Source organism: Mustela nivalis (genome assembly GCF_964662115.1).
Source record: "Mustela nivalis genome assembly, contig: HAP1_SCAFFOLD_2035, whole genome shotgun sequence".
Taxonomy (NCBI): Eukaryota; Metazoa; Chordata; class Mammalia; order Carnivora; family Mustelidae; genus Mustela; species Mustela nivalis.
The window spans coordinates 43,967-61,031 of record NW_028134629.1 but is presented as its reverse complement, the minus strand read 5'-3'; the positions used below and the strand labels follow the sequence as shown (position 1 = coordinate 61,031).

General features: G+C 38.1%; 1 protein-coding gene across 1 annotated transcript in view; it reads right to left on the bottom strand.

The window, feature by feature from the left end:
* Positions 1 to 605: 605 nt before the first annotated feature.
* The window catches only part of LOC309858217 (NADPH oxidase 4-like), a 59,775-nt gene continuing 43,315 nt past the window's right edge, over positions 606 to 17,065 (bottom strand). The window contains exon 9 of the mRNA XM_082750891.1: positions 606 to 728. Within this exon, the coding sequence (XP_082607017.1) occupies positions 645 to 728 (84 nt within the window). The 3' untranslated portion in view covers positions 606 to 644. The remainder of the gene's footprint in view (positions 729 to 17,065) is intronic.

Here is a 17,065-nt window from a genome sequence, read left to right as displayed (position 1 = left end):
ACCTGGGTGGCTCAGTGGGTTAAAGCCTCTGCTTTCGGCTTAGGTCATGATCCCAGGGTCCTGGGATCAAGCCCCACATCGGGCTCTCTGCTCCATGGAAAGCCTGCTTTCTCCTCTCTCTCCCTGTCTGCCTCTCTTGACTACTTGTAATCTCTGTCTAATAAATAACTAAAATCTTTTTAAAAAAATTGACCACTATTCCAAAGATGCTGTGGAGTTGTTATATTATACACATAGGTAATACCACAAAAAGGTCATGCAGGAACTGTTAGATTTAAATCTCAATAGAAATCCCAATCCCAGGTGTTGATTATTTTGAGAGTAAAATCAACTACTTATTTTAAAATCATATTTTCTAAAAAACACATTTCATTCTTCCCACTATTGCCAGTGCATTTGACAAGTAGGCAGAAACCAATGATTTGTAAACACAGCAAACAATACATTAACAATTATTAATATCCAAGGTATTTGAATTCTAAAAATGCATCCTACAAGTAGAAAATATAGACTATCAAAACTGTATATGCAAAGAAAGAAAACAACAGCTTGAGAACATATCCACATTTCTATATATGCTAGTTGTCCTACTACTTAAACACATGCAAACTATTGTATGACCCATTATTTTCAAAGCATGTACCTTAAAACTCTGTGTTCCACATACCTGTCCAGTCTCCTACTATTTTAAGGTGGACCCCAAATGTTGCTTTGGTTTCAGTAGGACACTAAAACAAACAAACAAACAAAAACCACTGGAATCAATTCTGAGTAATAGTTAAGTATTACCAAACTATGATTTAAAAACAATTTTCATTCTCATAGCAAGTCCTCCAAATCAATAGCAAATAGAAAGGAATGAACTAAAAATCTATATAGATCCTCATTAGTGGAAGAAAAAAAGCAACTTCGACCAGTCAGTAATACAATATACATTTCTCTAAAAGTCCATAGGTATCTATATAAAAAAAGACATATAGTCTAAAACTGTTAGTATATCACATTTAACAACAAATATTGCCAAAATGCCTTTTGAATCAAAATATTTAAGACGGCACAGTTTTAAACGACAAAGGAAGAAATGGAGACTAATGATTTTAATATCTTTTTCACTCCAGATATTAATATACACTTCACATCTTAACAAGTTCCAGGAATAAGGAAAAAAAAAAAATTTCCCAAAGTGACCTGAATTTTCCATGTCCGACAAAGAAACTCCTACTGAAAGAGTTCTATTTCATTCCCTCCCTTAATTCTCAGAAGAAATAACCTGAAGTGGGGGCACCTGGGTGGCTCAGTGGATTAAGCCGCTGCCTTCGGCTCAGGTCATGATCTCAGGGTCCTGGGATCGAGTCCCACATCGGGCTCTCTGCTCGGCAGGGAGCCTGCTTCCTCCTCTCTCTCTGCCTGCCTCTCTGCCTACTTGTGATCTCTGTCTGTCAAATAAATAAATAAAATCTTTAAAAAAAATAAAATAAAATAACCTGAAGTGAACTGGCAAGGGTACCTGGGAGGGAATGAGTGTGGTTATGGAAGTAAGAAAAGCATCCATAGCCCCATGTTTATGAAATGTAGAAAACACCCACATCACTGAAATGAGAGAATAATTTTGGCTCACAATAAAGAAATGCAGAATCTCCTTTTATTTTTCAGAACTCTAATCTCTCATCCATAATCATCAGATTCAACCCTTGTGAAAAGTAAGTTCTTTCATAACTCATTTGGTGGCACAATCTGACTTGAGTTTATAGGAGGGTAATGACGGGAGGCTAACACCTTTGTATAAAAATTCATACAGATGTGTTTTCTATAGAAGTATCCATTTGTTGGGGCACCTGAATGGCTCAGTAGGCTAAGCATCTGCCTGTGGCTCATGTCATGATCTCAGGGTCCTGGGATTGAGCCCAGCATTAGACTCCTTGCTCAGATTTTACTTAAAAATAAAATCTTAAAAAAAAAAGTATCTGTTTGTGTAAGAATGTTACCCCATATCCTGCTAGAGATCTTCTGTAATATATGAAATATACATACTTTTTAAAATCCACAAAATTTTTAACTCCGAAAATACATCTAATCTAAGGGTTAAGGACAAGAACTTTATACACATTATTATTTTAACTGTATGATAAAAGTTCTTTCAACTGTCCTACTTCCTAAAACATCCCTTTCTCATCACACAATATCTTGTCCTTTCCTGATTTTTACAGAAATTAGCACCCCCCTTCCCATTGCTAACTTCTCAAACCTGTAACTACCAAAGTTTTACTGAGTACAATTTACCAAGGGCAGTGGCAATTTCTTTATTTCCAAAATCTCACAACAACCCCTGTCTTTCATAGTAAGGGATACTGAATAATTGAGACTGAAAATATGAACTTGCCCAAGATCATACAACTAGTAAGAAGACGAGACAGAGTTTGGATCCAAGTCTATCTGACTACATAGTTCTTAACTACGGCAAGTCACTGTTCCCACTAAGGCAAACATGGAAAATGGGTAAGGTTGCATGAGAAAGCAAATGGTGTAGGAGTAAGAAAAGTTATTTGTTGAAGATTACTAGAATCGACATACAACAATAAGAATTAAGGGGAAACATGAGCTGAAGCCCTATGTGTTCGTGGGGGCTCTGTGATGGAGAATGGGTTGCATAAAGCAAGTCTAATATCCTTGAGCTCACTGTGTCAACCAATTAGTGTAGGTCAAACCGGGATGCTGTAAGAAGAGGAAATAAGAGAAAAAGAAGACACCATGAAGAAATGTAAAGAACTCACCGTCAAACAAGAAAGGCAGCTTGGAAACCAGAGAGAACACAAAAATAAAAATGTAGATATTGCTCACTTCACCAGAAATCATAAACATACTAAAAATACATGATCTAATAAAGGTTCAGCATTGGGAATTGATGTGACATGGAATTTCCAAACTACTCTTTTGCAATCACTGTTTCTAATGGAATCATTACTATACGATAAAAATATGAAATGAAGTAAAAGAAACTATAAATATGATATTATTTAAATATTATTTGTACTATAAAAGGTACTATTTCATTTATAATGGTGACTCTAATATTTATCTCATTTGCATTCCAAGATCATTAAGTTTTGTTAACTAGTATATCTTAATAATTATACCATTAGTAAGATGGTGTGATGTGTATAAACCACCCATCATTTTCACTCTGTACTATTTAATGCTGGCCAGAGCCTCTATGCAGTAAAATTTGTGCCTTATAGAAAGCAAGAGCCCCAACAGAGTTCAAAGCTACCAATCTGTGTGTCCATGCATCACCTGATGTTTCCCTCACTGTGAACTAACCCTCAAATTGTAAAAATAAGATCTAAGGAAGAAGGTATCAGAATAGAGAGGAAAAAGTTAGTCTTGAGATGCCTGAGTGGGCATCTGGCTTGATATAATCTCATACTCTAAAGGAAAACATATCTTCCCAAATATTCATATCTCTAGCCCATTCTTTCAGTGCAATTGTAAAAGATACTCAGATGTGATAACATCCCCTCCAGTCCTGTAGGAGCCTACAAAACTCCACCTTGTGAGGCTGGCCAAATGTATCAGTACAGTTTTTAACGCTGATCTGATTGTGAATAGATAAAACATAGTAGTTTTTCCCTCAGACTCTTGGTATAATACCTTTATAAGTACTGATACTTTCTCAAACTAACTGGAAAGAAGAACACAGAATTTAAAATAGTCTTGCCCAATCACATTGCTTCAAATTTGAAGGGGTCTCGCCAGAGTAAAGCACAGAATGGTTTCAGCATGTGTGGTTTGAAACAATGACTGAGGATCTTAGAATCACATTCTAGTACCTTTGCACAAAAAAATGTTCAGATTAGGGCGCCTGGGTGGCTCAGTGGGTTGAGGCCTCTGCCTTTGGCTCAGGTCATGGTCTCAGGGTCCTGGGATTGAGCCCTACATTCGGCTCTCTGCTCAGCAGGGAGCCTGCTTCCCCCTCTCTCTGCCTGCCTCTCTGCCTACTTGTGATCTCTCTCTGTCAAAATAAATAAATGAAATTTTTAAAAAATGTTCAGATTCACTAATGTTGCTTAAAACATAGTATAGTGATTCTTTAATGCTTCCTCTTATCTTTTAATTTTTTTTAATTTTTTGAAGTTTTTATTTGAATTTCAGTTAGTTAACATACAGTGTGATATTAGCTTCAGGTGTACAATACAGTGATTCAGTGTTTCCATACATCACCTGGTGCTCATCACAAGTGTCCACCCTAATCCCCATCACCTGTTCCCCCTTCGCTCCCCACCCACCTCCCCTCTGGTAACCATCAGTTTGTTCTCTATAGTTAAGAGTCTGTTTTTGGTTTCTCTCTCTTTTTTCTCTTTGCTTGTTTGTTTTGTGAAATCATATGATGCTTGTCTTTCTCTGATTGACTTACTTTGCTTAGCATAATACTCTCTAGGTCCATCTATATCATTGCAAATGACAAGATTTCATTCTTTTTTATGGCTGAATAATATTTCTCTCTCTCTCTCTCTGTCTGTGTGTGTGTGTGTGTGTGTGTGTGTGTACGTACGTACAGCAAGAGGCAAAAGAATGAAACCAGACCAAGACCACTTTCTTAGTCCATGCACAAAAATAAATTCAAAATGGATGAAAGACCTAAATGTGAGACAGAAAACCATCAAAATCCTAGAGAACACAGACCTTTTTGACATCGGCAACTTCTTTCCAGATATGTCTCCCCACTATCTTTTTTAGTATATGTGCTGCCGAAGTGAACACATCCTCACTATCTTTTTAATAGTGCTTAAAAAACTTCTCAAAAAGAAGAAATAGTAAAATACAGATATCTATGGCTATCTACTTCTCCTCGAACATTAATAAGGAAATACAATTATGACAAGTTTTCAGTCTAAAAAGTTTCAGGATAATATGTGTACTTAAGCCTGTATTATTAAAATAAAAACAGGTATGTTTCTTTTTTTCTATACAGAGAAATAAGTTGAAGAGAATACATAGTATGGCATTAGGAATATTAACTTCTGGGATGCAAAACTGAAAACAGAAAATGAGAACTCGTTTTGTATGCATCTCTTTTTTAAAATTTATTATTAGCCTTTGTAATGTTTATAATTTTAAATATTTTAAAAACCTAATTTAAAATGTAAGCAATAAGACATTGCTGAGTCTCAATTTAGTCTCACTTAAGTTTCCTACATGAAGAAAAAGAGTACGGATCATGTTGACCATAATATATGTACCAAAATATACATCACCCAGTTTAAGGATAAGAAAATAAAGTGACCGAATTTATATGAGAGAACAGATCTGGAGGAATTTCTATTTTGATATCCTTGAGTAAAAATGTTTTCCTTCCAATTATTTGTTCAATATGGCACTGAGTTTTTAAAGTGCTCAAATGACTAATGATTTTATAACAGCCCACAGAAATATAAACAGATATTACATAATCATCTTACATTTGAGAACTAAATGTAAAAATGATGTCACTGCACAATGATTTATTCAACATGGAAAAAGAAATTTCAAAGCCACAATGTGTTTGTTTTTAAATCAACATCCTGCAATAATAAATAAAAATGATTCTGAAGTAGACGGTACTTTATTAAACAATCTATTTTCAATATAAAAAGTTTGTTGGGGCCCCTGGGTGGCTCAGCGGGTTAAGGCCTCTGCCTTCAGCCCAGGTCGTGATCCCAGAGTCCTGGGATCGAGCCCCACATCGGGCTCTCTGCTCAATGCAGAGCCTGCTTCTCTCTCTCTCTCATTCCCTCTCTGCCTGCCTCTCTGCCTACTTGTGTTCTCTGTCAAATAAATAAATAAAATCTTTAAAAAAAAAAAAATAAAAAAAAAATAAAAAGTTTGTTAAGCCACAGAAAATGATCACAGAATATGAGTCTTTAATTATTATTGTCAGGTCTTATTTTTAACCCCTTCTTCCAAAGCTCTAACTTCTATGCCTGCTGCAGGCTTCCACCTGAAATTCACTCTAAATGTTCTATGCTTAAAATTCTCAATATCTTACTTCTCAAATTGTCCTCTCTTTCTGATTCTCTTATGTCTGGACATAGAACCTAGGCCCTTATCAGGACAGAAGCTCAAATCTTGGAGGAATATTATGTATATTTCTGCCTGCCAGCATGCAATCAACTTTCGAGTCCTCTAAAATAATCTTACCAAAGAAAATGTCTGATTACAGCAATCTCCTCTTGATTAACCTTTTGGGTCCACCTAAGGAAGAACACCCCCTTCTTTCCTAGGGTCTATAACCAAAAACACCTGTTCCAAATTCTTTCCAACTTTATATTCCATATTCCTCCTTGACCACTCTAATCCATCTAAGCCAATATAGATCAGCTAATACATTTCCCTGCTCTCTCACTTTCCTACTTATTAGTCTACTCATTTAGAATGACTCCATTCCCATTTCTCATATTGTACCCTACCAATTCTTTAAGACCCATCTCAAATGCCACCACGTTGATGAACAAATCCTAATTTTCCCTGCCATGAAATTCACTTCCTGGACCCCCTAAACTATTTCACTTTTATACCCTTTATTACAGTCAACCTCCTTAATTTTATATAATGTCTCTCTGCATTAAAATACATTTACAATGTCTTGAGGTCAAGAAATATTTCTAAGTCAGTACTGTATATTCCATAGCACCTTACCTACAGCAGGTATGCATTCAAATATCAGTTCAGTAAAATATTAGAGAATTAACCTGAGAATGAATAAGGACTTCAATAATGGGCAATTCTTCTATAATTTATTCATACATTCAAACATGAATCCAAAGTGTTCCAGAGACTATACTAGGAGCTCATGCAATTTCACAAATGAGGATTGTTCTAAAAGTAAGAGAAGAGATAATGAGCCAGGAGCACAGAACCCATCACAATTAATGCAACATCACGACTCTAAACATTTTGACAAATACAATATTTTAATGTCTATTTGTTTACTTGAAGAAAAACATTAGTGTTTACTTGTATATTTGCATGAAAAAATAGATTCCATCTTAAACAGAAAGATTCTGGAAGAGTATGTAAATGAAATGTTTATGAACTGTGAAGGAAAGTGCGTATTTATCTTAACTCCCTCAAAAAAAAACAAAACACTAAAGCGATGGTTTAAGGATAAAAAACACAAACTAAAACAGCAAAGATGACATGGGGTACCAACAATGGAGAGGTGTGAACAAAATTTGGCATGGTGAAATGTAATGGTGGCTGGGAAACTGATAGATAGAAAGAAACATATGAAGCTTAAATTCCACTATCTTCATAAGGGGGATCACCTTGAGGAGCAAGCCCATCTTTCCCTCACAACAGACCTTAGAGACAATAGAAGGAACCTGGGGTTCAGGTTATGATTGAAAAAAAAAAAAAAAAAAGAAAAAGAAGACTTATATTCACATCTGTATATGGGATAATCTGACCCCCAGAATCATCTGACCCCAAGCACAGGCCAGGTAACTCCTCCCCAAACGCAAAGACAAAATGAGGTGGGCCAGAAGGGGTTCTAGGTGTAGGAGTAAACTGTACAGTGAAGAGGAGGGCTGTGATTGTTGAGATCAGTGACTTCGCTGATTAGCCCCACAAATATTTAATGAAAGCACACTAAATGCCGTCTCAAATTTACATTCCAAAACTGAGCTCTACAAACACTCATCAGGACCTGCTCTCCCCATGACCTTCCCTTGTTCAATGTGGTCCCAGTTGCTCAGACCAAATACCTGGGAGATAACCTTGACTCTTCTATTGCACATTCCATACCCAGGCCATTAGGAAATCCTGTTAGCGTTCACTTAAAATATACTCTGAATCTGACCACTTCTCACCAGCTCCACAGTCACCATCCTGGTCAAAGCCATCATCATGCCTCAACTGGATGCCCAACTGGATGCCCTTCTATGTGGTCTCCCTCTTTCCGCTCATTTCCATTCACTGAATCTTAACACAGCTACAAAAGTAACCCCTATTAAAAAGTAAATCAGATCATGCCGTTTCTCTACTCAGAAGCCTCCAGTGGCCCCTCCACACTCAAAGTAGAATCCAGAGTCTTCACAATATTCTATAAACTCCGTATGATCTGACCCCTCATGACTTCTCCAACAATATCTCCTACCATCCTCCCTTTTCCTTAGTGTATTCCAGCCACACTGACCTCCCCTCTCCCATTCACACACATTGACACACACACATTTATACAGATGCAAATCAATAGCCATTAGGTATAACTCAGGGTGAAAACTGGACAGTTTTGAATAGAGAAATGACATGATCTGATTTTCATTTTAAAATCATCATTCTGGCTGCTTGTTAAGAATAAATGTAGATGAACATGGGCAGACAGAGGGAGACGAGTTAGAAGGTTATCCAGATGGTGGTAGACTGGACCATGGGGCCACTGTGGAAATGGCAGACAAGTTTTGAAGGCAGAGCAGAGGACACGTGTGAACAGATTATTGACTATGTTTTAAAAATGATAAAAATCAAGATTAATATACAGGTTTTCAGCCTGAGCAACCTGAATAATGGAGTTGGCATTAACTGAGGTGGGGAAGTCTGTGGATGAAATAGATTTGAGAGGTTGAAGGTTAGGAGTTCAGTTTTAAACATGCAAGGTTGTTCTTTAGACATCTGAGTGGAAGTTTCTGGCAGACAACTGGATACATAAGCTTGAATTTTGGTGTTGGAAGCAGGGCTGGAAAGATACATTTGGGAGAAGATAGCACTCAGATGCATCAGTGAGCCTGCATGAGATCATCAGAGAAATGAGTTTAGCTAGAGAGGAGAGGGGGTTCAAGGAATGGACACTGGAGTGTTCTGATATTTAGAGGTCGTGAAAATGACAAGAAAAAGCAAAAAGAGACTGAGCAAAAGCCAGAAAATGAGGAGAAAAACCAGGTGAGCTGGATGTCCTGGAAACAAAATGAAAAAAGTATTTAAATAAAGCAAGGGATCGTCTGTGCCAAACACTGCTGAGAGGTCAAGTCCATCGAGGACTGGGAACTGATCACTGGACTCAGCAGTCACATGGTCATTGCTGACCTTGGAAGTGTTTTTGTAGGGGGCTGTGGGCAAAACGTCGGTGGATTTAAGAGAAAATGAGAGAAACAGAACTGAAGAACCGAGAAATGGGGCAATAGCTGGAAAGATATGTGAGTCTAGAAGGGAGTCTTTATTCATCATACTCTCTTTTGTACCTAGGTAGAAGGAGGCATCTAAAAATACCAATAGGATAAATCAAGTTTAATATTAAACAGCTGGTTTTCTCTAAATACACTGACCTATTTACGTTCATATTTATCACACAAAGCCTCATTAGGCACAAGAAGGAATATTTTCTTTTCCCCTGGAAAGGAGCCAAACTAGAGCAGTTAGATCATGTTTAATGTTCAGGGAGTTCAGCTATCCTGTTATGTTTCATGAACATTATCGACCTTTTTGGGGCAATTTCTACCAATGTGTCTGGTCTATGGTTAAGACACATCATTGCCTTGCTAATCTATCATCTATCCAAGCTGAGTTTCTAAGCTTCCTAAGCAAAAGATTTGTGAAGCCCTAGAGAAAAACCATCTTTTTTTCTTTAAGAAATTACACAAATGAAAGCAAGACCCAAGATCAAAACAGTTGATGCAGACTTCCTGGTTGTATTTAAACCCATGAAATGAAATAAATAATCATAACTAAAACTTTGCCAATCTTTAAGGAATCCATGACCATTCTTGTCTGGTTTTCATTGAAAACTGGAAAGACTATTCCCAAAGCGACTGGTTAAGAGATTAAAAATACAAAGCAGCAAAATGATGGCAAGTGCAGGCTTGCTATGAAAAAGCACAGACAATAACAAACTAACAGCAAGACTTGCCTCTGACTCATGGAAAAATATGTGGAATCGGGTTATCCCGGCTTAAAAATAATGAATCACACAACTTCAAATACAGATGTCAGGAAAGCACATGTTATTTCTGAATACGAATAATAACGAAAGGATATAGAGGTATTCACACAAACTGCAATCAATTACACCCACAAAAAACCAGAATCTATGTCATTTCTTTAATCAAGAATCCATGAAGAATACCAGGGAACAGAATTAATGTCCATCTCAGGTAATTCCTACGAAATTTTTCCCCATTTCATAGGAAGCAGTGGTTTTCATGCTTTCTTAAATTGGGGCTTTTTAAAAGCCACATCTGATTTGCATATCTAAATGAGGTGAAAGCATGCCCTAATAGAAGATTTGTTTTGGCAAAAAATCCAAACTTTGGTAACTACAGAGCATGGCTGAAAAGCACTGTTAAAGATTCATTACATAGTTGAAGAACAAAATAGAAAATTCTCCCCAGATCTGAAGCCCATAAAGTTCCAAAGAGGGAGAAGAATCTGAAAACATAAATTCTGGATCTAACTTTGTCATCAATGATGTTACTCTGGATCCTTTGATCCCTTAAAGAATCACCATTTCCCCAATAATAAGCAAAAAACCAAAGTTGGTGTTTGGACTACAAGTTGATTTTTAATTGATGTGTAGTTGACATACATATTGGTATATTGGTCTCAAGTATGCAACATGGTGACTTAACAATTATATACATTATAAATTGCTCACCACGATAAGCGATAAGCGTAAGCACCGTGTGTCACCATACAAAGTTATTACAATCTTACTGACAATATTCCCTAAGCTAAACTTCCCACCTCTGTGATTTACTTATTTTATAGCTGGTAGTTCATGCCTCCTAATCCTCTTGGATTATACATCTTTAAAATTCAATGACTTTATATAGGCTAAGATTTTTTTATGTATCTCATATTCAATTTCAAGTTTTAAAAAAGAAGACTTTTCTCATAAAAGATATATTTACTACACTTCTTAATATATTTATAAATATATAATTGAGAATAAATAAATAAGTTAAAGACATGCATTTAAATGTTACTTGTGGTGGGAACTGGGGTGTGTTGCTCAGACCTTCTGTCTCCCCCAATCCCTCAAAACCCCACACTGCCTCCCAATTTTCAGGATCAAAACACTAATTCCTCAATCTCCCAGCTGTTCCAAGGGTTTCCTGCAAAGCTCATTACTGAGGCCTCCCCAGGAAGTGCTAGCCACAGAAGAAACCTTCCTTGCCTCTACGTGCCTCTCCCAAGGATATCTGACCTCCAACAACTGGTCAGTGGGAGAGTACAAAGGTTTGTCCTCTTGACCTCCACATAGGACAACTCTGAATTCTCGTTTTAGGCAGAGCTCCCGTCAGGCCTGAGGAGGCCTCTGTTGAGACTTCATCATGGTTCGAATTCTGTGGTGTGTTCTCAGTCCCTCGCTCCTTACCAATGTTGTCCTGAGCACACTCCCACAACCTCCCTCAGAAAAATCTTTACCTTTCAGTCTGTTTCCCAGGAAACCCAACCTAAGACATTCATTCTACAGGCTAGTGAACCACAGGAGGCAAATCTTTAGCTCCTCGAATGACTGTTTCTCAGCCAATCTGTGGACAGAACTTAGTTACTGCATGCTGCCGAATGAGGCAAACAAAACAAAACAATTCAGTTTAACCCTGTCTTGGTTCTCCAGCCATTCTCTGTAATAAGAACTATAACAGCTCGGGACACCTGGGTGGCTCAGTGGTTTAAGCCTCTGCCTTCGGCTCAAGTCATGATCTCAAGGTCCTGAGATCGAGCACCCCCGCATCAGGCTCTCTGATCAGTGGGGAGCCTGCTTCCTCCTCTCTCTGCCTGGTTCTCTGTCTACTTGTGATCTCTGTCAAATAAATAGATAAAATCTTAAAAAAAAAAAAAGAACTGTAACAGCTCTTACTGAGAACTTAGTATGTGCCAAGCACCATGCTTAGATCTTGATTATATCTTTCTAATGAAGATGGGGAGTAACTGCATGGAGAACTTATTATTATTAACCACATAATAAAGAAGTGAACCAAAGTTGAGGATGTCAGTAGTCATAATACTAAATGGGGGATCTAGACCTCCAATCCAAGTTGTAGGATTCCAAAATCCATGGTCTAACACTACATAATGGCCTCTGATCACCATAATCCTGTCAGCAAACATATGGCTTGGTGGTTCTGCTGGAGAGAACCAGGAGCATTAGCAGGAAACAATCACCACGTCCTAGGAAAACCCAGCAGATTAACACATCATCCTTGTGTAGGAAAGTTAATGTCAAGTGTTAGAAACACTGAAGCACTTTAAGCAATTAACACTCCAACCTCTGGATTCCTAATTAAATCAGTACTCAAAACTTAGTTGTACTTTGACTAAAATTGTGAGACCTACTACAGTGCTTCCATACCTTATCTTTTGTACTTATTTTTTTATATTTTAGAAGCTTTATCTCCATGTTTAAAAATGAAAGTCAGACTACTGAATTTATAATTGTATATTTTACATATTTACTTTTCTGTACATTGGCACAATATATGAAAATAAGCATTAGATTTTTTTTTTTCTAGTGGGGGAATTGGGCCTTTAATGCTCCACAATAGAGAAGAGCTTAGTAGTATGGATAATCGAATACTTGGAACTGCATCTTTCTCTATCATTTTTATTCTTTCAGTAAACATCTCTCCTCAGTGGCAATTCTTTTTTGTTGTTTGAATCCAGCAACAAGGATTTCCAAAAGCAAGAGGAGTTTCAGAAATACGAATGCCTTTGGGATGCCTGGGTGTCTCAGTAAGTTATGCGTCTGACTCTTGATTTCGGCTCTGGTCATGATCTCAGCATTGTGGGGTCCATGCTACATCAGACTCCCAGCTCCACAATAGAGACTGCTTGAGATTCTCTTTCTCACTCTTCCTCTGCCCTTCCCCTGCTTTGTGTGAGCGCTCACGTGCTCTCTCTCTCTCAGTAAATAAAATCTTTTATACACACACACACACACACACACACACACACACACGTGCCCTGAACGTCGATGGAGGGTGAGTCAGATGAGAGTGCAGAACAGCTAGCTACCACCGTGCCCTTCTGCCAAGGAGGTCCGTGTTTATATCTCACCTGTGTCACTAACCAGCTGTGTGACTTTGGACATGTTATTTAATCCGTGGCACATTATTTTCTGCATCATACAAGATGAACAATACATGTCTCACAGGAATACAATACAAAATTAAAACTATAATATTTTTAAAATTTATGAAAAAAACTTCTTAGGCACTTCATTAGTACAGACTATTATCCTTAACAAAGATAAAGTGTTTACACACTTCTTAGTGGGAATCAACAAATGGGAAATTGTTTTGTGTTGCTTTATTTCACAGGAATCCTTAAGGGAAATATTCAGTGAAAATGTTTGAGAAGCATGCATTTTACATGTAAGTGCCAAGTCGAAATAATTAGAAAAAAAGAAAGAAATGGCAGGAAAAGACAATACATTAACATAATAGCATGATGCAAAATTTAACTTAGAAATGTTTGCTTTACTCAAATTCATTCCTAGGCAGCAGCAAGATTTGCCTCTTTTCCCTCTTATGAAAATAGAAACTCCCTTGGGGGATAGTAGGAGTAAGCCAGCCAGTAACCCCCCAAAATCTGGGAAGGCTACAAACCATTTCCTAAACCTACACAAGTACATAATACACAGATGGCCTGATGAAAAGAACTTCCTTTGCCTCAACATTTTTTTTGGAAGCCAACTATTATTACAATCTAAACTATGAAATACAGATACCCAAAAAAATGATATTTAAAATAAGAACAAATGTGAATATACAACCTATACTTAAAAAATGAAGACCTATTTCCTAAGAAGTATTGATAGCATCTGTCAGATAAGCACAGAGATTAGAAACAAGGATTTTCCACTGTTAGCCCAAGTAATATGGAACAGGAGGTGGAAAAGGACCTATTGTTTTTGACCAGACAAAACACATGGATTGTTTCCTTCTGCCTTTGGTATTTCTCCCCCAACAACTTTGTCATTAGTACATCCCCCTCCTCTTCTGAGCTAAAGAAAAGTAGCCACCATGACCTTACAGATTAGACTCAGAACAGAGCTTTATCAGAAAATCACTTCAGCCATAAGCATTTCTCCTTTTTCTTTAATTGCTATAACTTCCTCTTCTCCAGCTTCACCTTCCAAATAAGAGTATGCCAAAACAAAACGACAACAACAAGAAGACGGAGGAAAAGAGAATCTATCTATAAAGTACTTCTCAAGCGAGATCACAAATGCTAGCTATAGATTAGGTGTTTTTTCACTCTTTCAACAAATTTGCATTGGGTTACTCTGTATACCAGACACTGTGCTATGAATACATCTTTTTTTTTTAATAAATTTTTAAATTTTTTTTAATAAACATATAATGTATTATTAGCCCCAGGGTACAGGTCTGTGAATCGCCAGGTTTACACCCTGCTGTGAACGCATCTTTGAAAGGGCTCCTGGACCTTTTGGTTAGAAGCAAGGAGGCATTAACCAAATAATCTCATGGCACTGGTGTTGAAGACAGTACACAGGCACATATAAGAGGGAAAGGTCAAGAAACAACCTAATAGGAAGGGTTTGTGAAGCCTTCTCAAGAAGTGAGGGACATTGAATGAGGTAGGAAAGATGAAAGGAGTTACCCAGGCAAAGAGAGGCTCAGGCATTTGGAGTACGAATTAGTAGAAGCAGCAGAGATCGGTTTCCAAGGTGAACAGACTAGTTTATGCCAAGACCCAAAAGAGGGAAAGTAAGAAAGTATTAAGTAAATAGGTGAATAAAATTTAATGAGATTGTTTGTGAAAGAATTTCTAGAACTATTAATATGTTAAGAGGCTCTATGAAGGGGTGCCTGGGTGGCTGAGTGGGTTAAAGCCTTCAGCTCAAGTCATGATCCCAGGGTCATGGGATTGAGCCCCGCTTCTGGCTCTCTGCTCAGTGGAAGCCTGCTTCCCCCTCTCTCTCTGCCTGCTTCTCTGCCTGCTTGTGATCTCTGTCTGTCAAATAAATAAATAAAATCTTAAAAAAAAAAAAAAGAGGCTCTCTGAATTTCTAAGTGCTATATGTCAAACAGTACTTTCCAAAGTACTTTAGGTCATAGAAAATTGCTTTTTCTTTTCTCCTTTTTTTCTCAGAGGATTTTCAAAGGACCATGTTCCTTTATGAGACCTGAAGAAGTAGCCTGGAAGAAGCAGAAGGAATAAGGAAAAATCTTTTCTTGATTAACAAAAGTAAGAAAGAAGAAAAACTGGGAGGAATATAGAACTCCAGGCACTCAAACTGATGAGGGAGCAGGAGGCTGGCTGAGGACAAAGCAAAAGCTGGCGCCTTGCACCCCCTCTTCACCCTTTCTCCTCCATAAGTGTAGCATCCCTCAGGCAGCCCTGACTGCCATGAACAATAAGCAAATAGTTAACTTGCAGAGCTCACAATCCTGCTAGACAGGAGTCTACCTTGGCTTACAAATGTCCTAAATCTCACTAACAAAGACGATTGATAGCAGGATTGTGACACCCCACCAAAAAGTCTCCCAACTATCTTAAATGTTAATGGCTGGTCTAAAGACAACATTGATCCAGCAGCAAGGGCAAGGCCTCTGGCAGGCCTGGAACATCCTGGCACCTTGTAGGCCCTCTTTAGCATATGAAAACTCCACTGAAACCTCCCTTCCCTTCAACGTCCCCCAACAGCAGGGTACATAACCTGCCATCCCTCACAACCCTGGGCAGCAGCTCTTCCTGCCCACGGGTCCTGTCCCCGTGCTTTAATAAACCACCATTTTGCACCAAAGATGTCTCAAAAATTCTTTCTTGGTCATCGGCTCCGGACCTCAGCCCACCAAACCTCACCTAGGTTCTAGAACTTCATCAAAACTTTTGCCTCCATCCAATACACTCATGAACTTGAATCTTCTAAAACAAGCCTGCACTGGACTCAAGGCCTTAGTGCTAAGGGCTCACCAGGCTGTCTCCAGAGTCAGGGGGAAGGGTGATGGTCCTTTGCTACAGCAGCCTGCTTGCTCTTAAGGAGACTCAAGAGTGCTGTATACCCAACAGAGCCTCACTGAAGTGAAGAGTTCGGCTATCTCCCCACCACCCAGGCAAACACATCTTATTTCCCAAAGTAGGCACTAAACAATTATTTGTTCTCCAAGAATAATGTACTGTTGTTCCCATTCTCACATCTTAGGATTCCATAGGGAAAAAAATAGTAATCTTTCATTCATATGACAAAAAGTTCAAATATCAGAGAATATTCTTACATCATTTTAGCTCTTGAATAACTTTTTTTTATCTTTATACCGCTATCTAAACTTCTTTTTTAAAAAGATTTTATTTATTTATTTACTTGAGAGAGAGAGAGAGAGAGAAAGAGACAGCATGAGCAGGAGGAGAGGAAAATGGAGAGGGAGAGGCAGACATCCCTTTTGAGCAGGAAGCCCGAATAGGGACTCAATCCCAGGACCCTGGGTTTATGACCTGAGCTAATGGCAGATGTCTAACCAACTGAGCCACCAGGCATTCCATATCCTACCTTTTCTTCCAATTCATATCCAAACCCCATTATTAGGGAATGGATGACTACAAATATGGAAAATAATTAGGAATTTGAAAATGACTCAAATTCTCTTTCAAAGCTCTCTACCGCATGATGGTATTCTGGAGCTCAGAGTAGCCAAAATAATTTCTATGGGACTCCAAAAAGGATTTTAGTTGAGTAGAAAAAAAATTTTTTTTTTCTTAAGGTGATGATATCCATGAGTAGAACCCTCATACACAGGCTAGTTGAAAGAGAGGTGTTCCCACTGATGTGAGATCTGGGTCCCCAGAACACAGTTAGGCACTGTGACCCATCACCTTCACTACCACCTCCTAAATTCTCCCTTCTCATCGAGAGCACTCTAAGAACCATGGAAGAACTATTCTAAGGGCACTGTAAGCTGTGTTGGGCAACTACTAATCGAACATAATGGTTCTCAACTGCTGGCAATTCTGCCCCTCCAGGGTTCTTTGGCAATGTCTGGAGATATTTCTCATCGTCACAAGTCAGGGGTACTGTTGGCAGCTAGTGGATAGAGGCTACCAATATTGATAAACACCTTATAATGTACAG